Source organism: Mustela nivalis (genome assembly GCF_964662115.1).
Source record: "Mustela nivalis genome assembly, chromosome: 2".
Taxonomy (NCBI): Eukaryota; Metazoa; Chordata; class Mammalia; order Carnivora; family Mustelidae; genus Mustela; species Mustela nivalis.
The window spans coordinates 136,827,921-136,855,437 of NC_139021.1; the positions used below are offsets into that span (position 1 = coordinate 136,827,921).

General features: G+C 44.0%; 1 protein-coding gene across 2 annotated transcripts in view; it reads left to right on the plus strand.

Annotated features, from left to right (window-relative positions):
* Positions 1 to 27,517, plus strand: part of LRMDA (leucine rich melanocyte differentiation associated) — a 1,045,704-nt gene that overhangs the window by 570,921 nt on the left and 447,266 nt on the right. For both annotated transcript variants that reach the window (XM_082717651.1, XM_082717652.1), the window contains exons 3-4: positions 5,775 to 5,901; positions 17,377 to 17,516. In XM_082717651.1, the coding sequence (XP_082573777.1) occupies positions 5,775 to 5,901; positions 17,377 to 17,516 (267 nt within the window). The remainder of the gene's footprint in view (positions 1 to 5,774; positions 5,902 to 17,376; positions 17,517 to 27,517) is intronic.

Consider the following 27,517-nt stretch of genomic DNA (forward strand, 5'->3'; position numbering starts at 1 on the left):
AGAGAATTTTATGACAGAAAGAAAGAATATCTCACGTGTAGTTGGATTAATGGTATTTTCTAAAATGCTGGCTATGAGCCATTTTCTGGGATGTGAGCAGTCATATCATAATTGTCCTGTCCTTTTTCCTTCCTTCATCCCCTGCTTATAGCTCTGTGTTGCCTGTCCTGTCCTTGTAGCTTTGGTCATGGCCTCGGTTGCCAGTCAGTTCGTGGACATTTCCCGAGGACCTGCTATGTGCCCCGCTCTGTGTTTGGCATGATGGGGCTCGTAAGAGAGGTACAGGTTGCTGTTCTGCTCTCAAGGGTGATATTTAAATTATTTAATAGCTACACTAATCAGGCAGAAAGATCCTGGCTGGAACGGGGTTCTTAGGGGCTCCATATTGGGCCGGGACATTAACCACTTAGTTGTTACGTTGTAGACAGGTCTGGGGTCTCTAAGGAGGAGCCAGGGTAACAGGAGGAATGTACAGGATACTCAGAGCTGCAATTATTTCCAAGTGGTAAAAAAGTATTTAAATAGGGGTGCCTGGGTGGCTCAGTCGGTTGAGCATCTACCTTCAGCTCAGGTCATGATCCTGGGGTCCTGGGATCCAGCCCCAGCATTGTTCTCCCTGCTCAGCTGAAAGCCCGCTTCTCCCCTTCTCTCCGCTGCTCCCCATGCTTGTGTTCTCTCTCTCTCTGTGTCAAATCAATTAATAAAATCTTCATTAAAAAGGTATTTAAGTAATAACCAGTTCTAGTGTCTGGGTGCATACTCACTGGGTGTCATTTCTGCCTGTTCATAGATACTGGGCCCAGGGTAAGCAGAGGGAGGCACTCTGGGCTCTGAAAGAATGGGACGGTAGGGATTGCCCTCCCAGCTTCTGGCCAGCTGCCCCGAGGCCTGCTCTTTGTCCTGCCCTTGGGATCCCACTGTCCGCTTTCCTCTGAGCAGGACACAGGGCATAGGCTCTGGCTGAGCCCTACCTGTGCATTGGACAACTTTCTGGGTATTATGGAGGTTCCAGTGAGATCCCTTTTTGTTAGGGGCTGGGCAGATGGCAATCATCCCGAAAGACGCATTACTGAGCAGACACTGGCCAACCCTGGCAGGTCCACAGGACTAGCCAGTGTGGTGAACAGCAGACAGACAGGGTAGGTCCTCTTGAATCTCCATAGCTCCCCATTTTATCAGTTAAAAATATGGATATGGATATGGATATCTGGATAGAGTAGAGGGGATAGATAAAGATCTTAGTTCAGAGCTTATTTTCTTCATTGGTTTGAGAACATCCTCCTGACCTTTGGTTCTGGGTTTGAGGCGAGCTCTGGTTCCACGGAGGGAGACATTTCTTCTTCGGGTCTGTGGTTAATTGTGTTCGCATTTCTTGCCTGTGTCATGGCGGGCCGCAGCATCATCCTTGGATTAGGCCGAGAGCTGAGAAAAGAGGGATCTAATTTTTACCACAGCTTATACCGCAGGGATAAGATTGGCAGTTCTTGAATGGAGGGTTCTGGAGGTGTCCTCTGGTGACTTTTCTGGCTGGGTTTTTGCTGAGTAAAAGGCAGGAAGGGGTTGCTATGGTTTCAAAGCCACCAACTCTGCTTTGGTCCTGGCCCTTCTCCTTCCCCATTCTTTTTCTTTCTTTTTTTTTTTTTTTTTAAGATTTATTTATTTATTTATTTGACAGACAGATATCACAAGTAGGCAGAGAGGCTCCCCGCTGAGCAGAGAGCCCGACACGGGGCTTGATCCCAGGGCCCTGGGATCATGACCCGAGCCGAAGGCAGAGGCTTTAACCCACTGAACCACCCAGGCGCCGCTTCCTTCCCCATTCTGATGAGTGGCATAGAGTAAAGGCTGCTGAGTGTGAGCCCACACAGGAGCAGAAGAGTTTGGGTTCATCCCTTTGTGAGGCCTGATGCCCCGCCCAGGACCCCTCCTCAGCAGCTCACAACCACTGGCCTAGCTTGGAAAGGGCCAAGGCAGCCTGGTTAGTGCCGCTGTTTTTTTAAGCTAATGAGGGCATAGTGTGAGCCACAGGCAATGATGCTGGGATATTAACTGTGACAGGAAGCTTGATCATAATTATCTTAACGAGGATAGGGTTAATTACAGTGGAAACTTAAAAGTTCTCTCTGTTTGAATCCGCTAGAGCTGAATGCGTTGTGATGTTTTGTCATTTTGATATGACTTTGGAAAAGGCACTGGGACGCTCCCAGCAGCCGCAGCGGCTCCTCGGGGAGCTCAGCCGGAGAGCCCTGTGAGTGAGGTAACCTAGATGGTACCTGTGGGTGAGATCATGGGCAGCTCTCCTGCTGGTGAAGCAGGAGGCAGGCAGCCTGCGATGGGCTTCCGGGGTGCTGGTTAGGTTTCCCGAGAAAACCACCTGCCACAGGGCAGACCTCACACCCTGGTCTCCTGCCTGCCCTTGGCATCTCCTCACTGGTCTGGGGAGACCTGACTCCAGCTCCCTGGGCTGAGCTAGTGGGGGAAGACTTGTCCTCCCACTCTGGCCTCCGACCACCGCAGATGTGCCTGCCTCTCTTTCCCAGCCCAGCCCTCAAACATCTGCAGACTGTAAACCAGGCGGAGGACGAGTACTCTGGAGTGGCAGCCCCCCCCCCACTTCCCACCAGAGCTCTTGGGTCTGAAGTGCATTTTGCTGTCCACACACAAGGTGATAGCCGAGAAATTGCTGTCTCGTCATCTTTTCCTTATAGCTGTCCCATTAGACAGCATAGACCTGTGTGGGTCCTTAAAGCCTTGTCTGCCTTGTCATTTTGTTTAACAGCACACACCTCTTCGCACAGGCGTCTTGTATATAGGGCTGTGAATGCAAAGACTGATGCAAAAAATTTCTTTACTCCTTCCACGAAAAGAGCAACAACCATAACAACAAAAGTCACACTTTCAAAGAACAAAAAAAAATAAAGCCTCCCCCAAGTGTGTGTTTGTTGGCCTCCACATGCCAGCCAAGCCCCAGAAAGCCTGCCCTCTCCAGTTTTACCCTTCTCTACCCTGTCTCCTGTCCCCAGTCCCTCAGCTCTGAATTTAGCTGATTAAATCACCAAGTGCACACTACACCGATGACATGAAGACAGGGATTTATTAATTAGCAACCCCCACATAGCATGATTCCCTTTTAACTGAGCAGCTAATAACACTACCGCAAAAGGAATCTTACAACCAGACAGGTGACAGGGGATTTGAGCCTGAACTTGCCCTGCTCTTCTGTGAGGTCTCCCTCAGAATGGAGCTCTGCCCCAGAGGCTGCCCCTGAGAAAGGCGCCTGTGGGCACTCCCTCTGGTGTTCTCCCTCTGGTTTCTCCCTCTTCCTGTTTGTCCCTCTTCATGCTGCGTCATTTTGTGTTTTGCCTCCCCCCCAGTACTCTTGGAAGGGAGCTTTCTTTGGCTTGCCAGTTGCCAACCATTTGCTGATTCTTATGATAAGAGTATTATATTTGCATAACATAACTCGGGAACAATGTGTATTTGGATGCTGCCTTTGACCAGAGCCCAAGTGATGTTTGTGGACAAAGGACTTATTAGCCATCCATAAGGCGCCCTGAAGGGAGGTGGCCTTAACTCCCCTGTGGTAAACAGGGCCTCCTTGTCCTGAAAAGCACTTTTGAATCATCACTCACTAACCCCCATGGGGGAAGGGACTTCAGGAAAGGTCTGAAGTTTCCCTGCAGAAGCCAGACTGGCCTCACACCTCAGCCTCTTTGCTCCTCTGTTCCACCCCCCTCCCCTGCATCCAGAACACACTCCTCCCAACCCCCACCATGACTGCTAAGGTCACAGCTACCAGAAAAATCAAAGAATGGAAGGAGGAAGGTGTGGAAAGGAACCAGCATCTGCTATTGACATGTTAGTCTTCTTTGGCTTGTGTTCCTTAAGATCCCCAGAGCTGGAAGCAGCCCTGAGCCAGAGAGCTCCACTGGGCTGTTGATAAGCCCACGTTCTTACTTGGAGTAAATGGTAGAGCTGAGGTAAAGTCCCAGAGTCCCAAGCTCCATGTGTGTGCGTTGTGTTTTGGCTCCCTGAGACATGAGGAAGAAGAGAAAGGAAGAAATAAAACACAATGATTCCATTGACCCTTATCCCCAAATGTTAAGTGGTGTCGCCTTCCACCATGGAGCAGGTAGTGCTGGTCTGAGGAGTTAGGGCTGGTCAGGGTGCTGGGCCCCACAAGGGGGGGGGGGTGTGTCCTTTGGGGGTGAGTCAGGCAGGAATGGGACATGCTGAGGGGGCTCTGGGCCTGGTGGGGTCTGGGGATTCCATGTCTTCCAATCCCCGTTCCACCTCCCAGGCACTGACTCCCTGTTCTGGAGTCCGCTTGGCCGAGGTCCCTCAAGGGAGATGCAACTGTCCTGAGAAAGCCTTAGTGCTAAAGTTCACACTCCCATCAGACGTGCAGGTGCACACACACAAGCAGCAGGGTCTGTAATGAAAGTGCTATCGGTAAATGAATAAATAGTGTGGACAACATCTCCCTGATTCGTCACATTTTATAGCATAGCCAGGAGATCCCAGGCGAGTCAGCCCTCTGGTCGACGCCGTAGCTCAGCTGTCAGCCTGTGCAAGCTCAGCACGGCTCTGGGCTCTGGCAGGTGAGCGAGCTGGGAGTACTTGTGTCTGTGCGAGTCCCTCCACCGGGCGGGCGGCTTTCTTTAATTAACGTTTGGGAGCTGCTGGCCTGGGCAGCACATGCGCACAACTGCCCCTCCCAGCCTCCACCCCACCTCCACCCCTGCCCCCCTCCAACACTCCTTAGTCCATAATGTTAAGAGTTAACTTTGAGCTAAATGTAAAAACAAGGCTATTTTTCCCTTTCTGATACTTTTTTTTTTTTCCCTGAGCTGGGTACTTAATTCTTTCAGATGCTTGATTATTTACTGCCTTGACATCTACATTGCTGCATTCCACGCTTCTTTCAAAAATAAAGTGAGAAATCCACTTTCCATAAATTAAAACCGTAACTTCAAGCCAGGAGCATTGAAACAGAAATTCCCGCAACTCTTTCCTGAAACCACCCCCCCCCCGCACCCCTCCCAACAAAAACAAAAACAGAAAGAAAAATCATGAAAGAAAAAGAAACAGCCCTCTCCTGCTGGAGCGATCATGTGCTTCAGCAGATGCCTCTGCCTTTTGGGGCAGCCACAGGGACACTGGGCAGAAGCAGATGAAGTGATTAGTAAAGAAAAAAAGCGGAGGGGGGAGAAAAAAAAGTCAAAGGCGGCGAAGGGAAAGAAAGGAAGCCTTCCTCGCCTTTTCCTGGACTGTGCAGAGGAGAACCGCGAAGAAATGATACTTGAAGTTATATTTATTATTGTAAGAGGGGTATGATATTTCTGGGCAGGAATGATGGATGACAACTTAAATTTGTGTCCAGGGAATGAAGGTGAACTGTGACAGAGTTATTTATCTTGGGAATGGAGGTTAGGGTCAGCCGAGGCTGGGTGCCTGAAGGCACAAGACATTGACAGATTTATCCTGCAGGCCGTATCTGAAGCCCTTTGTTTTGGATCCTGGCTACTCACTAAGTGACCCTCATCCTTCATGTTGGCAATGCGTGAAGGATGCGGTGAGTGCCAGCGGCCCCTTCTCCCCTGCCGCCCCCACCCCGGCTCCCGCTACTAATTCTTGTCATTCACTTTGCTGACAGGCACCAAGCCCAAACTATTCCCAGTCCTGAAAGGGAAGGTTAAAATATTTATTTCGGCTCATAATGGCCTCCCTGATTTAGTGCAGGATCATTTTTCCTGTTGCCTTTGTCATTGCAGGTCACTGGAAGGACTGAGCGCGTTCGGGAGCCTGGAGGAACTCATCTTGGACAACAATCTGCTCGGGAACGACCTCGTGTTGCCAGGGTTACCCAGGCTCCATACCTTAACCCTCAACAAGAACCAGATATCCTTGGCTCTGTCCGCTGCTTCCACTCCCCGCCCTGCCCCGCAGTGGTCCCTGCAGGCGCACACCGCCCCCCCTCTTTTACCCTTCCCCCGCCCCACACAAATACCTGCAAAATGTCAAATGAGTTTTATGTGTCAGCTAAATTAAAGTATGTGAAATGCAGTCCATGGGCAGACAAAGCGTTCTGTCTTCTGGCACTCGGGACACTTCAGAGTAATTTATTATAGGTCATTCATAAATGAAATGCACCATTATATCTTCCTGTTGCTCCATTTTAGTGTAGAGATCTAAGTTATGGCTGTGAAGAAATCTTTTTAATAGATAAAAATAGAGAAAGAAAATAATGTCACTGCTGCTGAGAAGGCAGAGCTGGGTTCTGTTTGCTTGGGCCTGTGTGGGAGGGCGACCTCTGGTGGGAAGTCCGGGGTGGTGCCTCTAAGAGAACTTCGCCTTCACGGAGGTTTCTGGAAGGCTTTGGTGCAGGCTGGGAGAAGAGTTCTGGCACAGGAGAGGGGTAAGGGGCAAAGATGCGAGATATGTGTGAGTCCAGGCATAACCCCGCCCTCTGTGGTGTTTCCTGTACTGGGGTGATGAGAGAAGTCAAACAGAGCCGTTTTATTGCATGCCTTCTCCTGAAGTCGGTGAGGACCTAGCCAGCCTGGGATGAGGCTCAGGGGGATGAAGGGTTCTGGGTTCTACAGACAGGCTGAAAATGGAATCAGAAGCCTTCTGTGGCGTTAGGCAGCTAGCTCTTCTGTACAGTGTGGGTCTCCCTGCTGCCACTGTGTGAACTGAGAGGTAGGGAGTGTTGTCTGTTTTGTTAACTCCTTTATCCTTCACACCTAGAATAATGGAACTGAGGTTCAGTGAATGTTTGTGGGATGAATAAATGAAAGAATGGTTGTCATCAGCTGTTCTTTATTGAGCTGTTCTTTATTGATCCTGTGGGTCAGACATGGTGCTGGGTAATATTAAGCATATTATTTTTTGTTCTTACCAAACCCTGGCAGAAGATGTCCATTTGTCAGAATGAGGAAAGAGGTGAGCTGTAAACCCAAAGCCGGACATTGACCAGAATGCTACATCCTGGATTTAGTCTCAACTGTGGCCAAATCCACAATTCTTTCTATTATGTTCTGTTGCTTTGGAGTTGAAGTCCACTCACCTTGTTTTATTAGTGGAACATTTCAGATCTAGAATAGTTTAATCACTTGCTCCTGTTCACATGGTAAGTTAGAAGTAGAAAATGGATCAGGGCATTTTCCGTAGAGTGTGGAAATAAAAGACCAAACACCCAGATATATATGTTACCTTTACCATGTATGTGTATGTTTGCTTTAAAAATGTTAGGCCAGACCATTTATTACCCTCTGGTTATATTTCAAGTCATAAGACAGTATTTTCCTTATTAGGTAAAATATACTACTATGGCCATTATACATTGGCACTTTACTAGAAGTTGAAGGAAAGGGCTGACAAGTTAGTATTAGTCTTTACCATAAAGCAATTTTTAAAAAATATTTTATTTATTTTTTGACAGACAGATCACAAGTAGGCAGAGAGGCAAGCCGAAAGAGAGAGGGGGAAGCAGGCTTCCTGCTGAGCAGAGAGCCCGATGTGGGGCTTGTTCCCGGGACCCTGGAATCATGACCTGAGCTGAAGGCAGAGGCTTCAACCCACTGAGCCACCCAGATGCTCCTACCATAATGCAATATTGATGGATTTTTTTTTTTCTTCTCCTATCCTTTGGTCAACCAACTTTCCTATTCACTGTTCGAAAACTATTACAGTGTGTCTTATGGCTCCCTTGACTGTCTTAGGTGATTAGTTGGATGATATTGTCAAATCAGTCAAGAACAGAAGGATTATTAGTATAGAATTGGATGGTAAGTTTCCTTCTTTGGGCCCCAGTGCTGATATCTGTGTCCCACACTGATGTAAAGTACTAGCCTTTGGACTTGGGTTCATGAGTCAGCTTAATCACGTTTAGCTACGCGGTTGTGGACAGGTCTGCCTCTATTTGTCTGGAAGCCTCTGGAAGCCTCTATTTGTCATTTTGTATGTATGTGTGACATCATGGCTTTCACTTGCCTATTAAGAGAACTGGAAAAAAGGAAAAAAGAAATGTATGAAAGACTTATTTGAATGTTGGAATCAAAGTGCTATGATAATGTGAGCAACACAGGTTTCTGGGTAAAAAAGCAGCTGCCTCTGCCTTGGGATGTTGTAACGTTTGCAATATAAGAAACAGTGACAGGAGAAAGATTTCCCGAAAAGCCCACACACCAACCCTTAAGGACTTTGTTTGGTAAATGCTGTACAATTGCTAATCCCAAACTCAATTCCTCTTCTCCCTCAGCACACTTCCTGGCCAGTTCTCTGTCACATTAATTGGTGCATACTAATAAATGTAAGTTTATTTCAGCACAAGCCTGAGAAAAACAATTAAAAGAAGAGCACGCCAACTGTGAAAGAACATCGTTTCACATAATCCCAGTTTGCAGAGGAACTCCTGGGTGATTTTTTTTTTAATCAACCTCTGATTTGTATAATAATCAATCAGTGCAAAGTATTTTCGGGGTAATTAAGTGTCCAAAATGTGTACTTTATAGTATTGCTTTCCTCTGTTACTGTTGTCATTTGAGGAGACATGGGATAAATATTGATGTAAATATTGATGATTGACAGAATACCTCATCAGTCTCATAGGTTAGACTAATAAGTAAGATTCCTGCTTCATGTGAATTTGCTAAGTATTATTGTCTTCCATTTTAGAGGGCTCATTTTCATTATTGGCACTGAATATGCTGAAAATGCATAGGAATTCATTCTGGATATTTTTTGAAAGATTACATATGAAATATATGATATGATATTCATTTTGATCTGACTTATGTCACTTAGCATAATGCCGTAAAAATTCATCCATGTTGTGACAAATGATAAGGTTTTATTCTTTTTTATGGCTAAATTATATATATATTTTATATAAATTTATATAATTATATAACCATATAATTATATATCCATATAATTATATAAATTTATATAAACTTATATATATTTATATAAATTATAGAAATATATATATAAATTATATATAATATATATATTATATAAGATGTTGAGCATCTTTTCATGTGTCTATTGGCTACCTGTATGTCTTCTTTGGTCTATTCAGATCTTTTGCCCATTTTTAAATTAGATTGGTTTTTGCTATTGAGTTATGTGAGTTTTCCATTTATTTTGGTTTTTATTATTATCATTTTGAGAGAGAGAGCAATAGCAGGGGTGAGGGCAGAGGGAGAGGTTAAGAGAATCCTCAAGCAGACTTCCCACTGGGCATGGAGCCCGAGGCTGGGCTTCATCTCACAACCCTGAGATCATGACCTGAGCCAAAATCAGAAGTCAACTGATTTAACTGACTGAGCCACTCAGATGCCCCAGTTCTTCATATATTTTAGAAATTACTTATCAATTATATGACTTGTAGTCATTTCTTCCCATTTAGTAGGTTGCCTTTTCATTTTTTAAATGGTTTCCTTTGCTGTGTAGGAAGTTTCTCATTTTTTTCCCTTCAAGGTTTGTTTGTTTGGTTTTTTAATTCCAGCTAATTAACTTACAATGCAATATTAGTTTCAAGTGTAGAATTTAGGGATTCATCACTTACAACACCTGGTGCTCATCACAAGTGCACTCCTTAATCCCCATCACCTGTTTCATCCATCCCCCTGCCCGCCTCCCCTCCAGTAACCATCTGTTTGTTCTGTATAATTAAAAGTCTATTTCTTGGTTTCTCTCCCCCCCCACCATGTTTGTTTGTTTTGTTTCTTAAATTCCGCATATGGGTGAAATCATATGGTGTTTGTCTTTCTCTGACAGACTTATTTCACTTAGCATTATAGTCTCTAGCTCCACCCATGTTGTTGCAAATGGCAAGATTTAATTATTTTTGATGGTAGAGTAATATTCCATTGTATATGTGTTTCTTATTTTTAAAGGAATGAATTGGGCCAGAGGATGGTTGAATTCTCAGTGTTGCTATGACTAGAGATTAGCAAGCTTCTTGGCTCTACAGATCTGAAGGATTTTCTTTGTCTTTGGTTGAGTGCCTTTCCCTTTCCAATCCTCAGCCTCTTCAATCTGTAGTGGTAATGCTGAGGGAGAAATGATAGTGGCAGGGGAGGAACTGAAGCAGAAGGCCATGGTGTAGCTTTAAAGCTGGCTAGGTATATTGCTGTGCTGATGGAGAGTACTTCGTTACCCACTGATTAAAATAAGATACTAATTGGCTCTTTCAGGATGTCATGATTTATCTCTCCTCTGGTCTTCCTGCATGATCATGAAGATTGGTTTAATTTCCCCACATACTTGACCCAGAAGCTAGAGAATGCAAGCCAAGTAAAAGCAGGAGTAATACCATATGGAATTCTCTTAACCTAATATTTCTGACTGTACCTTTTCAGCCAACTGATTCTCCTATTGTCTTGTGAAAGTACTGCGGAATCTTCTAACAGTTACTGTGTTTTAAACTGCTATTGCTACTCCATGAAATGCTTTGGACTTGGGCTCTATCAGCCTGGAGGAATAATAACCTACCTCAAAAGTTAGTGGCTTAAAACAACAACTGTGTTCTTTGTCTATAATTCTGCATGTCAGCTGTTTGGGCAGGGCTCGGCTGGATGGTTCTTCTGTGGATCTTGCTTTGCGTTTTTAGGCAGCTACAGTTATCTAGAGGACTGGGTGGGATTGGGTGGTCTGAGATGGCCTCACTCATATGTCTGGAAGTTGGTCCTGGTTGTTGGCTGAACATGCCTCCAGTAGGCAGGCATAGGATTCTTTACATGGGGCAGGTGTTCCCAGAGCAAAGCCTGAATGTACAAGTTCTTTTCAAGCCCTCTTTGCATCTTGGGTGTTGCTGCCCTATTGCCAAAGCAAGTCACATACTAAATGTAGAGTCAGTGTGATAGGGGACTATACAGGTGTGTATACAAAGAGGCATGCCTCATTCCTATAACAATCCTACACACGGACCTTGATGTCTTATCTCTTTAAGAATTTATCTCACATTTGTAATAGACCTAGAATCAAGTCACTGTTGACCTTCTGCAAAGGTAAGTACTAGTTCTTTCTTAGAAATTGAGTCTTATTTTAAATATATGAGAAAGCTTACTATTAAATGGGGTTCTATCTGAAGTTCTTTTGTAAAGTTTGGTTTGGTTTTAATTTTTGGTGTTTTTGTTTTTTGGTTTTGGTTTTTGCATATGTAGAGTTTTCCATTTTGTTTTTACTTTCAGGTAGGCATGACTGTCCAGTGCTCCGTTACTGGACCCTGTGAACGTGGATTACAGGTTGTTTTATCCTTTGGAAAGAGGTTGTGTCCTGTAGTGGTTAACAGTAGGCTCTGAAGCCAGGCTTCTTGGGCTTGTATTCTGGCTCTGCCACTGGCTGCGTGTCCTTGGGCTACTTACTTACCATCTTGATGCTTTGCTTTTCTCTGCAAAACTGGGACAATAATGGTATCCACCCCACTGGTTGTTGTGAGGGTTTTTCTAAATTTCTAATAAATTAGCAAATGGTGATTATGGTGATTATTATTACTATTATTATCCTAGAGAATTATGTAAGCTTACTTGATTTTACTTGGGCCACATTCTAACCATGGCCAGAGTATAGATTTCGAATGCGTCTTTGATTTTTATAATCTAAAGTCACCTGCCTGTCATTCTGTGAATTGAGAACCACTGGTGAATACTCTGATTTTTTTATGAAAAAACTGGGGGAATATGAACTTTTTGAAGTCGCAGAGATGGTCAGTGGGAGGGCTCACTCTAGAACCCAGACGTGTTAATTCCTAACTCCAGACCCTGAAACTTAAGTGAGGGAAAATCACTGCTTAAGAAGAGGAAATAAGATGCCGGAGAGAAGTCATCTGCCTGTGCTTGCCCTACTCTTGCCCCTCTCGCTCCAGCCCTGCTCCCAGCTGATGATGGCGCCCATAAAAGGGATTTCAGAGCCCAGATCCACCCATATGGAACATTTCTTCTCAGCCTTCCAATGCCTCACTTTCAGGCTGCTTACTTCCTACTTGACTTCCCATCCTTGTTCTGCTGGCTCTTTGTTCTACTTCTGTTCCGCTGTCATTGCTGGTGTTACTTCTTCATCTCTGGGTTTATAGCTTGTCTTACTCTTCTTCCTTTGGTTCATTTAGACTGGCCTTGTAGTCACTGGCCACAGTTGCCACACTGTCCACATGGAGTTGATCTTATCTCCCCCAGTGCTCATATTCTCTCTCTCTCTCTCTGTCTCTCCTACACAGATGCCCGTGTGCATACACACACTATGCTTGGCTCTTCTCCAGTAGGGTTGGGTACTTGGTAATGCTCTCAGCCATATCATGTCTGAATACCAAACCCCAAATAACAGAAGAACACCTGAGATGTCAGGAAAATATAGATACTTTGCACAATCAAATGATTCTCCCCATTCTTCCTTTTGGGGTGGGTGGGGGAAGGGTAAGAAGCTGACTTCATTTTACATCACACTCAATCCCTTCATTTTCTATCTCCCTGTTTGCTTCAGCATACATATGAAGAGACAGTATGGATTGTAGTACCAACAGGAAGAACGGGTAGTGTGATGTGTCATACAGCTGGACTGTGGTGAGGAGACCAGTGAGCCGAGCCCAAGGCCAAACTAGATTTCCCACAGCAATTTACTATCTTAATCAGGGAATTCTCTGTGCTTTGTCTGAGGCCTCAGTTTCTTTATAAAATGGGTGATAGACACTTAGGAGAATTGTTGACAGATTTAAATGGCATAATGTGTACATGGGACACAAGTTTGTTAACGCCCAAAGTCTTTACACCTTCTTGGCACTTTTTACTGATATTTAGCGTCTCAGTGCTCTAAATGAATAAGCCCAAATTGTAAATAACGGAGGTACAGAACACAGCTGGATGGTCTCCCACAAAAGCATATAGGACTCTTCATGTTTCAGTATTTTAAATTCCTTTTTAAAGTGTTAAAAAATCATGAGTCACTTGTCTCCTAGAAATGCAAAGTCTTTAGAATCTAGGTTTGAATCTTGACTCTTCCATTCACTGACTGTGTGACTTTTGACTCCCATTTCTTAAATTATTGTTTGGATGCAATAATTCTGATGTGTGTGTGTGTGTGACTCAAAATGAGAGTATATTGTGCAGAATGTGTAGTTAGTATTCAGAAACCCTATATTAGGCACTGGTTGAAACCTGGGTGGTATAGGTACTGCCCTTTGACCTGGACCTGAGCACAGAGGGAGGGTTCATTCCCATTTTTCCTTGGGAAACAGTTATAGACCTGTACAGCTGCACATGATACCCAAGGACTCCCCCCACTCCTTCATACTCCAAACTCTCAAGGCAAGATGTTGCTTTGATCTTGGGCCCTCTGCAAAAAGTCTCCCTTGGCAAGCATACCTATGACAGTTGGACTCAGCAGTGGCAGCTTTCTATAGACAACGCTGAAAAAAATATAAATGTCAAGTACTCTAGAGAAGACTTGATGAAGGAAGCCAGGTGTATGCTAGAATCCAGCTGAAGAAACTTGAAATTATGCCAGATAGCTTCACATTTTAAAAATGGGGGGTGGGGGGTGGAATGTCACCCTTGGGAGAATTCCTAAAAGATCTCTATGGCCCTGGTCTTTGTTAGTCTGTGACACCAAGTTCCCACTGCTGATTGCCTCTTGTTTATTTTCTATGAACTTGACAAAAAGGAATGCAACAAATTCTATCTCAGAGCTCCCAGCCAGATAGGGCAGAGCTGTGTTTGTTCTTGCTGACCCAGGAGACTGAGAAACCAATTGAAACTCCTCTTGTCTCTTGTCCTCCAGTAGTTGTATCAACATAATGGAGAAGTTCTGGTCCAGAGCATCCATGGAGTAGGTGCTAGTGATTTCTGACTACTGTGGGTTTGGGGGAGACCACCTGACTTAGTTTGGGGAAGCATTTAGCAGGTACCTGAAAGGCCTGAAGAGGTGGGGTAGTTTCTGCCACTCAAAATACCCTAAATGAGGTAGGCTCCATTCCTTAGGTTCATTGGCACATGGTGGCTAAAGCTTCTTGAGGACAGTAGACTCTTTTCCCAAGAAATTTCCATGACAAAGACATTTGATTGTGTTCACTCTCCTCAACCTCTTGCTCAGGGCTGGATTCAGATTTTGTTGAGTATGAAACTTATAAATTTGGGGATGCCTTCTTAAAGGCAAAGACTACGTAATTATGAATGCCAAATTAGGCTTAAAGATGAATGTTTATTTGGAATAAAAATATGTCAAGGCAAATTAAAAACTTTTAAATTGACAACACAAATATAAAAATGCTTAGAAAAGTAATTTTTTTATATTGGACATACCTACATTAAAAAGTTCTTCCTGGGGTGGTTTTTTTTTTGCCAATTCTTTTATAACTTTATTATATAATTCTTTTATAACTTTATGTATATATATATACACACATATATATATATACAGAAATTATACTATATATATGTATATATACATATATATATATACACACATTTTAGTGGAGAGAGACAGTGATCTGAACTGACTGCAGTTTAAATAACCTACTTCTGAAAATTTTATAAAAATATATGACCATGTGACTGAGTTATCCCCCAAGGGCCCCATGTAAGCAAGGAGCCCTCATCACACAAGCTTTATTAGCTCTGTGGTAAGTTTACCTATGAAATCTGTTTCCCTGGACAGTGGTATGGGATGCCTCCCATCACTGCTCACTTGATGTTGAGACATAACTGGGATTTCAGCCCAGCTCAGGTGCCCAGTATTTCCTCAACTTAAAAATATTGCCAGTTTTGAGTTCCATTCCTTCATATTCCCACTTCATACAGTAGATGAAAAATAACCAAAGTTTAAGGGCTTTGTCCCTATAAAAGCCATAGGTTTGGGTTGGACTTCTTCATCCACAGTGGAAAGGGCTTCCCTTAAAATCTCTAGGGCCATTGTCTACATAAATAATTTGAATCACCCCAGGTCAATATATCCACACCATTTCAGCATCCCACTGTCTCACGGTCTTTCGAAAGAAATACTGTGCCAGCTGGTGGGAGTGATTAGCTTTTCTAGCTGCCCCCAACCCCCTTTCTGGCACCAGGGCCTGGCCTTGAGGCTTCAGAACAGCCTGATAGACATGAGTCCTACTGCTCCTTGGAACATCTGACGGGTCCCCTGTGAGGGGTGGAGGGTTGGATCAAACCCTGAAGGGGAGAAACAGGACTGGTTCTGAGGCCCATGCAGGTCCATGTCCAGGCATGGGTTACTCCAGCTGAATGACATTTTGCTCCCTGTTGGTTTCTGGATACCAGACAGAGACTTAAGACATTTTGAGGAGGTCACTTCAAAGCGTAGGGCCCCATGAGGTACTTTTGCCAGTATCTGCAGGCAGTGCTTTTTCTAGTGTAGCAAAATGAGAAGCTTACAGAGTTCGAACCTGCAGGAAAAGCCAAGTTTTCCCTGAAATTGTGCATTGTCACTTTAATTGGTTTTATTTAAATGATTTTTTAAAAAGAATTTGATGATTGAACTGTATTTTAAACAGTACTAAACACATTTTGCCTTTGGTGATGAAATGCTTTAATGTTTTGACTCTGGCCACTCACCCATGTGTCCTACTAATGTTGCTGCCCTGGTTGCACCTTCTCACTTGTCTTCTCCACATGCTCCTGTTTCTATCCTCCTCACTCCAGTGGTCCACTGTAGTTAATCCTGAGCGTTACTTGTTCAAGATCAGAAGGACTGATATCTTCCATGTCCATGGTCCTGCCTTGTTTAGAAAACGGGGATGACGTTGGCCAGTTGAAGCCCTTGGTGGGTGGGCTGCTCTGACACCCTTACACTCGCGTTTCCCTCTTTTGCTGGCACTGTCCCTCACCTCTCTTTCTGTCTCACTCTTACAGGATAGCACTTGTCCTCACATAGGTTGTTCTCAGAGCCCGTGTATAAAGAAGGCTCAACAGAACTTAGTTTGGAGAATATAAGATTTAAGGTAGATAGTGAGCTTCACCTCTCTGGAGGGTTATCATGCAGAAGAGAAGAATGCCTTATTCTTTGAGACCCCAAACTGTTAAACTGGGCCAACACGAAGGAATCTGTGGAAGGTTCTGTCCCAGGGGAAAGTTTCTTTCTAAGGGTTGTCTGTGACAGAATGAGCTACTTTTTGGTGACCCTCAACACATACATTAGGGAATGGATTTTGACATTGTTTGGATTTGGTGTGGAAATGAAATCTGAGAAAATGGGGGTAGCATCTCATGGTTAGATAACATTCTGATAGAGTGAGGGCATCCCTTTTCTTTGGCTTCACCTTCCTCTCCTAGGCCAAGGAGACTTTACTCCTGGACACGGTTTTCTGAGTCTTTGATTTTTATGTGGGCATTTATCCTTATATGCTTAGCCCCTTTTTGCTCTGCTGTCACTCCCTGGCAAAGACCCCATTCCATCTGTGATATTGGCTGACACCTCGCTTCCATAAGTTTCTGGTAGTCATGGCCTCTGCTCATGGCCTGTCTAGTCATCACCTTGCCTAGGGCTCAGATCTTCTGCATGTAGCTTAAGCCAGGAGTCCAAGTGTATTGATGTGACAGCTAGGTTGTCATTAAGTCCTTACCAGTATCTGTAATCACCTGAACCTATAAATTTGGTTTGGGTGGGCCTCCCACCCAAGTCAGTTTGCTTTGACTGAACAGTGGATCCCATTGAGGGAATGGATCATGGCACAACCTCCCCACCATGCCTCCTTGGAATTTTCTCTTTCATTCTCTCCTTCATAGAATATTAGTTTCACAACAGATTCTCATCCGTAAATACATTTTGCTCTGCCTGGCTTGACTAAATATATCCTAGCTTATTCCATTTGTCTTCACCTAGCTTTGTTTTCCTTTTCCCCCTAATTCAGTACTTTCTTGTCACCAGTGCATCTACTGAGTAATGCCCTAGGCCCTCAGAGTGGCAGTCCCTGCTTGCATCCGTCCCATTCCTGTATGTTTTAATGATAAATTACCCCTTAAAGGAGAAAAGGGGAAGATATTTTTAATGAGGGCATTGGAAATGATGTCCTGCTTTTATTACTAAAAAAAGAAAAAACAAAAAACTCAGTTTTATGGATTGGCAAATACCACATGGAAACAACTCTATAGGAAAGAGAACTGTGATGAGCACTTAAGTTCATTCATTCTCTCTAAGGGATCTGGATCCAGTCTTGCCCAGAGAAAAGTTGGGCTGTGTCCTGAGCAGGAGTGAAAAACTTACCATGCCAGAGACCTCACAGCTATGTTGATTCCAGCCCTCCCCCACGTTATCTCTTGGGAGCAGATGGGACTTGTCAGGTGTTGTGCTCCGTCTGCCAATTATCATCTACATTCCTTATGAGGCCTTTTGTCTCCCTGGACCCAAATCCTTAACCTTTGTCACATCACTGACTTGGAGTGTCTGCTTGATCACCTGGCAGAAGTGACACCAGCTTTAGAGTACCTCAGCCTGCTGGGCAATGTGGCCTGTCCCAACGAGCTGGTCAGCTTGGAAAAGGATGAGGAAGACTACAAGAGATACAGGTGAGTATCCAGGGGTTGGAATATGGTGGAAATGGAGAAGTAGCATCTTTGAGCGGGGGAGGGTGGTATTATGGGATGCACAGTAGGTGTTAGGTAAGTTATCAGTGGGCTTCCTGTGACAATACTAAACTTTCATCTTTTGGTAACCTGAAGCCATCTTTTCCCTTCATCAAGGTCACAGGAGCCAAGAAACATGAAAAGCTGCTAGGTGGTCTTGGTTGGGGGTTGACAATTTTTTTTTTAAACAGCTAGGTAATAAATATTTTTAGGCTTTGAAGGTCATATGGTCTGTGTCACAACTATTCAGCTGTGTTCTTAGAGTTCAGAAGTAGCCATAAACAATTTGTAAATGAATAAACATAGCTACTTTTTTTTTTTTAAGATTTTATTTATTTATTTGACAGAGAGTAAGATAGAGAACAAGCAGGCAGCAGGGCAGGCAGAGGGAGAAGCAGGCTCCCTGTTATGGAGAGAGCCCAATGTGGGGCTTGATCCCAGGACCCTAGATCATGACCTGAGCAGAAGGCAGTCACTTAACCAACAGAGCCACCCAGGCGCCCCAGCTATGGTTCAATAAAACTTTACTTACAAAAACAGGGAGCAGGCCAGATTTGACCTATGGCTTGTATTTTGTTTACCCCTACTCTATGTTGTAAGATTTTCCTATGGTCAGCCTCAGGGTCACATTTTACAGAGAAAGTGGTTCCCACTAAAGTTAGGGAGCTTATGTAGAATCCCAAGAGGACGTCCCTGAAGGCCCATAACTTGGTTGCACAATGCTCTGCCCTACTGTCCACCAACCACATGCTTTGATGGGCTCTAAGGAGAAATGCTTTTCTTCCTCCTCTCTGCTACTAAACCATGTGCTTTGAAATACCTGATCCACCTCTCTTAGGGACGTTCCTTCATCTTATCTATTTTACTAAACTCATTTTATATTTTCTTTCTTTATTTTGAATTCTGTGTATCCTTATTCTTGATGTTTTACAAATGTTTTTAGATGATCTTTTCATGTGTGTAGATTCTCTCTTATGATATAAGCTCTCATTAACATCCTACCTGAATCAATGTGGGAAGAGGAAAGGAAAGAGGAATGAAAATGTAAGACAGATAAGGCCACTGGACCATAAATTTGGAAGGATTGGGGAAAGAAGATAATGATTTCTCTTCGGACTCCTATAAAAATTAGTGGTGATGCACGAAGGAATGAAATCAGGGGAGTTCATGTTGTATAAAAGTAAAGCTGTAAGAAATATTGAAGGCTATTAAATATTCAATATTTTCAATATACGTACACATAGATACATAAAAGTACATCAGGAATCCTGTTGTATTTCCTTATTGGGAAACATTGTGTACCTTTAACCTCGTTTTCTGGATTTCTAGATTAATGTTGTAGGGGTCTGAGACTATTTTTGAACCATCTTAGAATTAAACTCTAACCCTATATTTATTTATTTATTTATTTATTTAAAAAGATTTTATTTATTTGACAGAGAGAGATCACAAGTAGGCAGAGAGGCAGGCACATAAAGGGGAGGAAGCAGGCTCCCTGCTGAGCAGAGAGCCCAATGTGGAACTTGATCCCAGGACCCTGAGATCATGACAGGAGCTGAAGACAGAGACAACCCACTGAGCCACCCAGGCGCCCTAACCCTACTTTTAAAAAAATGTAGTAAGTCTTTCTCCAGTATGAAAATTTTCATGTGGATGTGATCCTGTAGATTTGAATGTCAATTCTGTTAGGGGAGCTAGGATTAATATCCAGCAGGTGAAGAGTTACACATTTCTAAATCAACCCTGTAAGTTGCTTAATCACTTAGAACTTAATTTGCTTCTTTAACATTCTTATCAACTCTGAAACACTTAACAGCCTGATTTCAGGTATGAAGGGGTCTCTTAAAACATATTTTATCTTCTTCTGGCAATTTATAAGACATGTCTTGGAACTGTCAAACGAGTCCAAGAAAAGTCTTTCAGTCAATATTTTTAGTAAACCAAGCACAATTTAGGAAATTTTCATTTCTTTTTTGCATTTTTTCTTTAGATATCTGTGTTTAATTCTTTTTTTTTTCTTAAAATAAGTTATTTATTTATTTTACTAGAGAGAGAGCACACAGAAGCAGAGAGAGGGGCAGAGAGAGAGAGGGACAGAGAGAATCTCAAGCAGACTCCTCGCTGAGTAGGGAGCCTGATGTGAGGCTCAATCCTATGACCCTGAGATCACGACCTGAGCTGAAATCAAGAGTTGGATGCTTAACTGACTGAACCACCCAAGCGCCCCATGTGTTTAAGTCTTTAAAATAGCCCAATAAATTTTATATATGTATGTATATGCCTCTGCACATCCATGTATATGTGTCTTTGTGTATGTGTGCGTTTGCATTGACACAGATGTTCATTCATTCATTCAGGGAGCTGTAGGTAAGACAAACTGTAGGCACATTTTTGTTGTCTTTTTTCCCTAGAATGAGAGAAGTGAAGTGATGAAAATCTTCAATTGCGTCATATTCCATTTAGTCGCAGAATAGAAGATATATGAGGTTGCAGAAGGAAAAAAGCTAATACTGGTTTTTTTTTTTTTTTTTTGGTGGTTGTTATTTTAACTGTTCACAGAAGTATAAAAATAATAAGACCCATAAAAGGGTCAGATTAGAAGATGTGAGGTGGGGTCTAGCTTTAAAATGGGGAGGCTAGTCTAGATCAGTGACCCTTCACCAAGACATTTTGATTAACTTAGTGGCAAATGCAACAAAGAAGTCAATAGGTATTTGGACGCTCACCTGACTATTGGATTAAGTAGTGTTGAAAATTCCGGTTGGCTCTAGCATTCTGAAATACTCCACTTCTAAGCTGTTACAAGTCTTCCTTTACTATCTTGTGCCATTTTGTATACTCTGCTTATATATTTCTCTCCCTACTTCATATATGTCCACATCCAGAGGGCAGCTTCTAGTAGGGAAGGCTGCATCTTCTTGCTCTTTGAAGACACATCAATATCTAGAGTAACGCTGGCCATGCAACAGGGGCCACGTAAATATCCCCTTGGAACATTTGGAAATTATTTTCTTGGAAATTATTTTCTTCTGAGAAGCTGAGTGCTTACAGAGAGACGTATTGCCCCCTGGGCATCTCAGATCCAGACCCACTCCAAGTCCTGGTCATTGGGTCTTGGTCCTTCAGGGAGGGCTTGGTTCTAGAGGAGTGATTTGTCTCATGGGCTGGTGCTGGTGTCCACTAACCCTGCCCTCCCAATGCCACAACTGTGGGAGTTGAGGGATGGGCCTGTGTTTGTGTGTCCTCGACACACAAACAAGGTGTGTTGTTTGTTCAGGCACATATGGCAAAGTGGCCGTGAGGAGCTGGATTCTGAGGGCCACACACAGCTGAAATCACATCTAGTCAAAATAACCCTAGAAAACCCACAAGTCACTCGCAACGATGGGAAGATGCTTACACTCTGAGAGAAATAGGAACTAAGAAGACTGGAAGGAACATTAAATGTGTGCCCATCCATCCACATTCTCTGCACGGCATGTGAGGGTTGAGTGGAATGGTAGGCCTGTTCTCTAGCAATTCTAAATTTTTTATTCATCTTATTATTATTTTTTTAAATTTTTTATTTCTGGTTGACAAGCACTCTCACACTTACATTTGGATGAGATGAGTGTATATATGATGTAGCTCTGTTCTCTGGTCTGTAAGCAGTTCTGCTTTGTTCATCTTGGAGTTTGTGCTTCATTTACCCCTAAGAAATCTTAGCGTTTTACAATAAGGCTTTTGAAGCCAGGGTTCTAGTGTTTGGGTTTCTACAAAGCAATGTGGCCACCTTCCTTTTTTTTTTTTTTTTCCTTTTGGTAAAATATTTTCCTGGCACTCCATCCACAAAGCATGAGGTCTGCCTTCCTCCTAGCTGTTACCCAGAGCCTAATAGTAGGGCCTCTATGTAAATTTATGTGACATTTTCACTAGAAAATTGCTTAAAAAATGAATGATATTTCTACAGTTTACTGTTTTTCACTTTAAGTACATTTTCTGACAATATGTCTTCTATTAATCATTTAAGCAATAGTAGGAGCCTTAAAGGAGTGTATTCAGAAGCAAGAACCCATGGCTCATTTAGTGCTGTCTGAAAAAATTTCTTATTGATTGGCATCCTCTGTGGTTATGTGATGTAATATTTATAATATGTCACCCAGCCATACATCAAAACAAGTACGTCTGTTTCATTTCTAGGGGAGGTGTTGATTTCAGAGAGGTCAGCCCACTTTTAGGTCATGGTGTGGCCAACACTGGAGCAGAGGTGGGAAGTGACAGGATTTATGAAGTTATTGGAAATGGCTTCACAGATGCTTCACTTTCTGCTGATGCCTTCCTCCCATCCCCCCAAGGCGCCCCTCTTCCTTCCTTCCTTACCCCCTGTGCACACAGTTGGATTTTCTTGGCCCATATCCCCGTAGTAAAATGGGCTCATTAAATCTGTATGTAAGCATGAGCATACTACCGAGTTGTTGAGCAGTGCCGTGGTCCTGCTGGGGCAGGAGCGAACCAAGCCTGGATTTTTCCTTTGCCATCCATCATGGTTCATGGCTGAGAAATGTCCATTGCTGTGTTATTATAGGAGCTTAAGCCTGCCCGTGCTTTGCTGTGTGTACACACTTGTGCTACTATTTGGGGATGAATGTTGAATAAGGGTGAGTGGGATAACAAGCGGCATTCAAGCTTTGGTGGGGAGGAGAGTGGTGTGGCAGGGCTGGAGGGACTTGGAAGGCCACGGTCCTACTAGGAAACCACTTGAGGCCTCCTGAGGTCTTCAACACTAGCCAAACAATGAGTCAACTGTGGGAGACCAGGGTGCCCAGAGTGGTCTGTTTCTTGTCTTCCTTCGCAATTCTTTTCTCTCTCCTTCCTGGAGGAAAGACAACAAAATGCAAGTCAACTGCACAAAGAGCTAGCCAGACCTGGCTTGTCAAATAAGGAGTTTGGTCTCACAGCCTCTCAGCTGTACTTTTGTCACAGAATCCTTTGCCATTCATTCCCTCTTGCCACTCCAGTCGCTCCGTGGTTTGCTCCTTCCTCCTGCCTCCCCCCGTAGGCCCCTCTGTATTTCTTACAACTTTAAATTATTGAAAACGTGACACCCTTTCTTTGTTCCCTCACAGAGAGCAGCCCGAGGCCTGCCCAGTGTCTGCAGCACTCAGCCAAGGGGAAGGAGGGAGGGACCCTCCGCAGTCTGTTGGCTGTCCCGGGCTGCCACCATTTCCCAGCCAAATAGGAGCTGTAAAACTTGTGGCTTACATAACCCAGCTAGCATTCTCCAGCTAATCTACAATCTGGGCTTTGAAGATCACAAGAAAGCAAAGGTCATGACCCAGAGATCAAAGTGACAGAAGCCCACAGAGTAATTGCTGGTTACCCTCTGTAGAGGGCCTTGCTCTGTCCTGTGGGTGTATTGTTTGCACGGAGACTTCAAACATGCTGCCGGTGGACTGTGAGGAAAATCAGCTGGCCTTTGCCAGTTGTCAGGCGTTCATTAATGCTGTAGGTGAACTCACCTCGGCTCATTAGAGTGAGATCATTGTCATCTCTCTGAGCATCTGGAGTGATTCCACTCACAGTGTTTGTTCATTACTCTTTGGTCTTTATTGACTTTTTCTCACAGCCCTCCTTTACCTGGAGGTGTGAGGGGGTGGTTATATAAGGAAATTGGAGTAATAAGAAAGGAGGCTATGGATGTGTTTATTGGAAATTAACTTGGAGGCACACAGAATTCAAGCAGGCAGAAGCTTAAGAGAGGCTTAGGCACCATCGAGTCCATTCTGTTCATCGAGCAGATGGGAAAGCGAAGCTCAGGAAGGCAGCAGAGACGGAACCAAGATCACACAGGAAAATGAGCCCCCAGTCTGGACCCTTTCCTCTGCCCCGTTAGTCCCCCCAAAAAACTTTTTGTTATGAAGACCTCTCCTCTGTTTGATTTTCTGCCCCTTTCGTCTCTTTAATATGCTTTGGTTTCTTCAACAAGTTGACATGTAAGCCATCGCTCACTTTTTAAAGTTAGTCAGACACATTTAGTCCATTGACGAATGCTTTTGATTAGCATGAGGAAACCAGTGTTACCAAAAGGGGTTGATGTCATCTAGGCAAAAGCAGAGAAGCTTGCTGTTTTGTTGGCTTGCTCACTCTATTCTGTTAGGCTTTGTGAAAGACTGAGAACATTCCTGGGTCACCCATTGCTGACTTCGGGGGCCTCTATAGAGCATCAGTAGCTCGCATCATGTCTCCCCACCACCCCCATGAATGGGAGCAGTAAGGTAGCAAGTGATCATGGGAAGGATGGGCATTCTATATTGCCAGAAATGGAAAGAGGTAGGAAGAAACTCTAGGTGACCTTGCATTCTGATTCCCTTAAGATCTAGAAACCTGGTATTTCTTTGAGTTGGAGTCTCCTCAGAGAAAGAAACATGGTAGCCAACCACAGGAGCAGACAACGGAGAGTGGTCTTGGGGTTTCTGTGATCACGTGATGTTAGTGGGGGGCAGCCAGCCACCCCTGGGGTAGCAGTTTGAGCAGGAGCAAAGAGCATCCTCCTCTCTCTTTGAAGTCTAGATGAAAAATGCCAGAGCTCTGGGATTCGGACAGAGAAAATTGATTTGGGAGCAAAAAGCAAACAAACAAAGAAGGCTTTCTGCTCTTCCTTTCCTCCCCCTGCCAGTTTTAGGTGTCTCCTTAGAGGAGTCCTAGAAGAAAACGCAGCATTGACTATGAAAAGAGAGAGAACCTGAAAAGGTCTGTGTGTGGGTCTCACTTTTTGAGAATGGGCTTTCAGACAGAAACAAATGGGTCTTTACACACCTTCCTGGGATCCCTGATTTCTTCTCGATAACTTCACCTTCCACATCACAGCCGAGAGTGCCCCTGACTTCCCGCCCCCAGCCCCAGGGCTTTCGCCCAGCCACCTTGGGAAGGTCAGGAAAATTGGAGTTGCCCTCTGGAGCTAGGGACATGAGACTCAGAACTTAGACCGATCTCTTTTCATTAAGGAGTGCCCTGGCTTAACAAGCAGTTTTATAAATCTGAAGCTGTCTCCGGGTGTCACAGGATTTATAGACGGGGGTTTCTGCCATAAAGTGGTTTATGATGGCTGCCTTCTGTGTTATTAGTAGCTGTCTCTTCCTTCAACCATTGCTGTTTGATAATAGCCTTAAAACACCCAGAATTACTTACCTGCAAGCCCCATTCCCGATAGCCCCTGTTGACAGTCTGAATAAGTTTACTGCCCTTTTGTTGTACTTTACCTTCAAAACAAACTGATTGAACCATCAATAGCTCGTGGAAGCTGACAGAGGCATGTCATCCGGACTAGCCCTTGTGATTGCAGGTTATCTGGGGGAGTTAACCTTCCCGCATTGTTAACTGAAATGTTTTATGTACTATGCAACTTTAGGATACGGCTGTGATAACCCCAGTAACTAAGTAATACATCACGGTAAAGAGATTTTGGTGCAACAAATAACCCTGGATTAAATTTACAAGGGTCGAATTGATATTGTAAAAGCCTTCATTCTCTGGCTTCGGGAATCCTCGGTTGTATTTTTATGGCAAACTGGTATTATACTCGGGATTGAAGCTGCAGCTTTTGACACCCTGACATGACCTAGAACAAAGGGAAATAGATCTCCAAAGACCAGGGTGGGACAGGCAGGCAGAAAGCCCACTGACTTATCACTTGGCAGTAATGTTTGGAGCTAGTTCCAAACCACCCAGGGGCAGGGAGATCTGGGGGCTGCAGCCGCCTTTGGGATGCTTTGAACCACAGATGCTGGGGTAGGGCAGACTGTGAGCAGAACTGGGAGGGAGAGTCTTCACCACATCGCCAACCTCGTGATTCCAAAGCTATTATTCGTCATGATGTTATTTTCACTTGGACAGCATTTTGCAGCAGGATCGCTGGCATCATCCACCCTGAGAACTTACTGGAAACAAACTCTCCTGGACCTACTCTGGACGTAGGGGACCAGAAACCCTGGGGGTAGGGGTCCTGTGATCTGTGTTTCAACAAGCCATCCGGGGGGATGCTGGTGCCCTCTTAAGTGTGAGAATGACTGTGCTGGGATACAAGCTCCTTGAGAGCAGAGACCTTTTTTGCTTCATGTCTCACCTTCTTCTCTGCACCTGGCACAGGTTGTGACAGGTGGTTGTCGCTCGCTAATTATTGGTTGTAGGAGTGAATGTATGAAGCCATCTCTAAGGGAGGAACTTTCGACCCAGAGCTGTCTCAGGCCAAATTATCTGGGGGCAAGCCTTCCTAGTGTCCCTCAAACCACTCTAAGCACCCACCACGTAGAAACCCCTGGCTGGCCGTCAGGCTGGGAGTCAAGTCAGCCCTAGTTTCAGGGATGACTGGCAGCCTATTTCATGGGCTGTTTCTTCGATTGTATAAGATGAGTGCTCTGAAAACAGCAGCTCTTTGTCATCTAAAATTTTTAACTAGCTTAAAAGCCAGCACCTCTCTCTCTCTCCTTTGATTTCAGGGCTGTGATCCAAAGTGGGGCAAAATGACAACGTGCTGTCTGTTGTCATCATGGTTCCTGCCAGCCCCGTGAAGACATCTTTCATTCCATCATTAAACATTGGCTGATTTTCTAATACTGATGTTTTCTTCACCTGAATATTCATCTTTTCCCACCCTACACTTAGTGGGTGTCTTTACTCCTCTGAGCGTCACTCCTGACATATTGTTTCCATCTGTACGTGTCTTTATTTGAAAGAATCTGTTGTCATCAAGACTTTCCTGCTATACGCAGAAGATGGAAGTTTTCTCTGACACTGACTGAGGCCAGTGGGAGTTCTACTGGAGGATGGAAGTTCATTTGAGGCTTTGTGGAAACTTACTGATTTTGGATCGGGTGAGAGGGCATTTGGGATGGGAAGGGAGAGGCTCAGGGAGAAGTTGGAAAGAAGATGATAGATGGAGACCAGGGAGGAAGCCAGAAGTGGATAGTCACATTTCCAGGACCTCAGATGGTGGGGTGGCCACTTCTGGGGAAGGAAAGTACGCCTCAAAAGAACTCAAGAGTATTTTCACTTTAAGGAGTATTTTGACTAGAAACCTCTATGCTGTTTTCTCTGGCATTTCAATAATCAGCCAAATCTTTGGGCAAGTGTATGGAGGCCACCTGGTGATATGAGTTCATCTCATGAAGGTGGGAGCTGGCCTTGGGAACCCAAGGCTCCAGTGAGGAGGGGGGCATGTTATTTACTCCAGGTTATATTTGCACTGAGAAAAAGCTCAGTGCTTAGGAGTGCTTTGGGGTTTGGTTCTTTGAAGATCACTTGAGATTTCTTGTTTCTCCTCTTCTCCAGCCACTAGTTTTCAGTCATGTAGTGAGTAATGTTAGGTCCCTTTCTCTGTGCTTCCCAGAATTTCTTTGTGCATAATCTCAATCTCAGCACTTAGCTGGATTTCTAATTTCTCCATGTGAGTCTATCTTCCCCATTATACCGAGAATCCCTTTAAGAGCAGAAATCACGTTATAATCACCTCTGTAAACCTAGGACCTGGAACATGGTAGGTGTTCAAGAAATACTCATACAACTGAAATAAACCAGTATTTTATTGAGTCCATTGTAATGTTAGTTTTTGAGATAACGCGAGAGTGAGAAAAAAATATCCCTGCTTTTAAGAAGCTTATACATGAGGACATCAACTGAACACGAATAAGATGATTAAAAAACAACCAGGTGTTAGGTGGTATGGTGCTCACAGCGTATCCTGGGAGTACAGAGAAGGAAGAAAACAATGTGGTCTGGAGATGCAGAAGAAAAGTTCATGTGGGTTGGGATTTGAAAGATGTGTGAATAGTGAAGAGGCTGAATACAGGAAGGATATGACAGATTCCTATGGAGATAATCTATTGGTCTTGACGTTGGATACCTACTGCTTCTGCCTAAGTAGGAAATGGTCTAAACAATAGTGATCAAGTATGTGGGCTCAGTGGAAA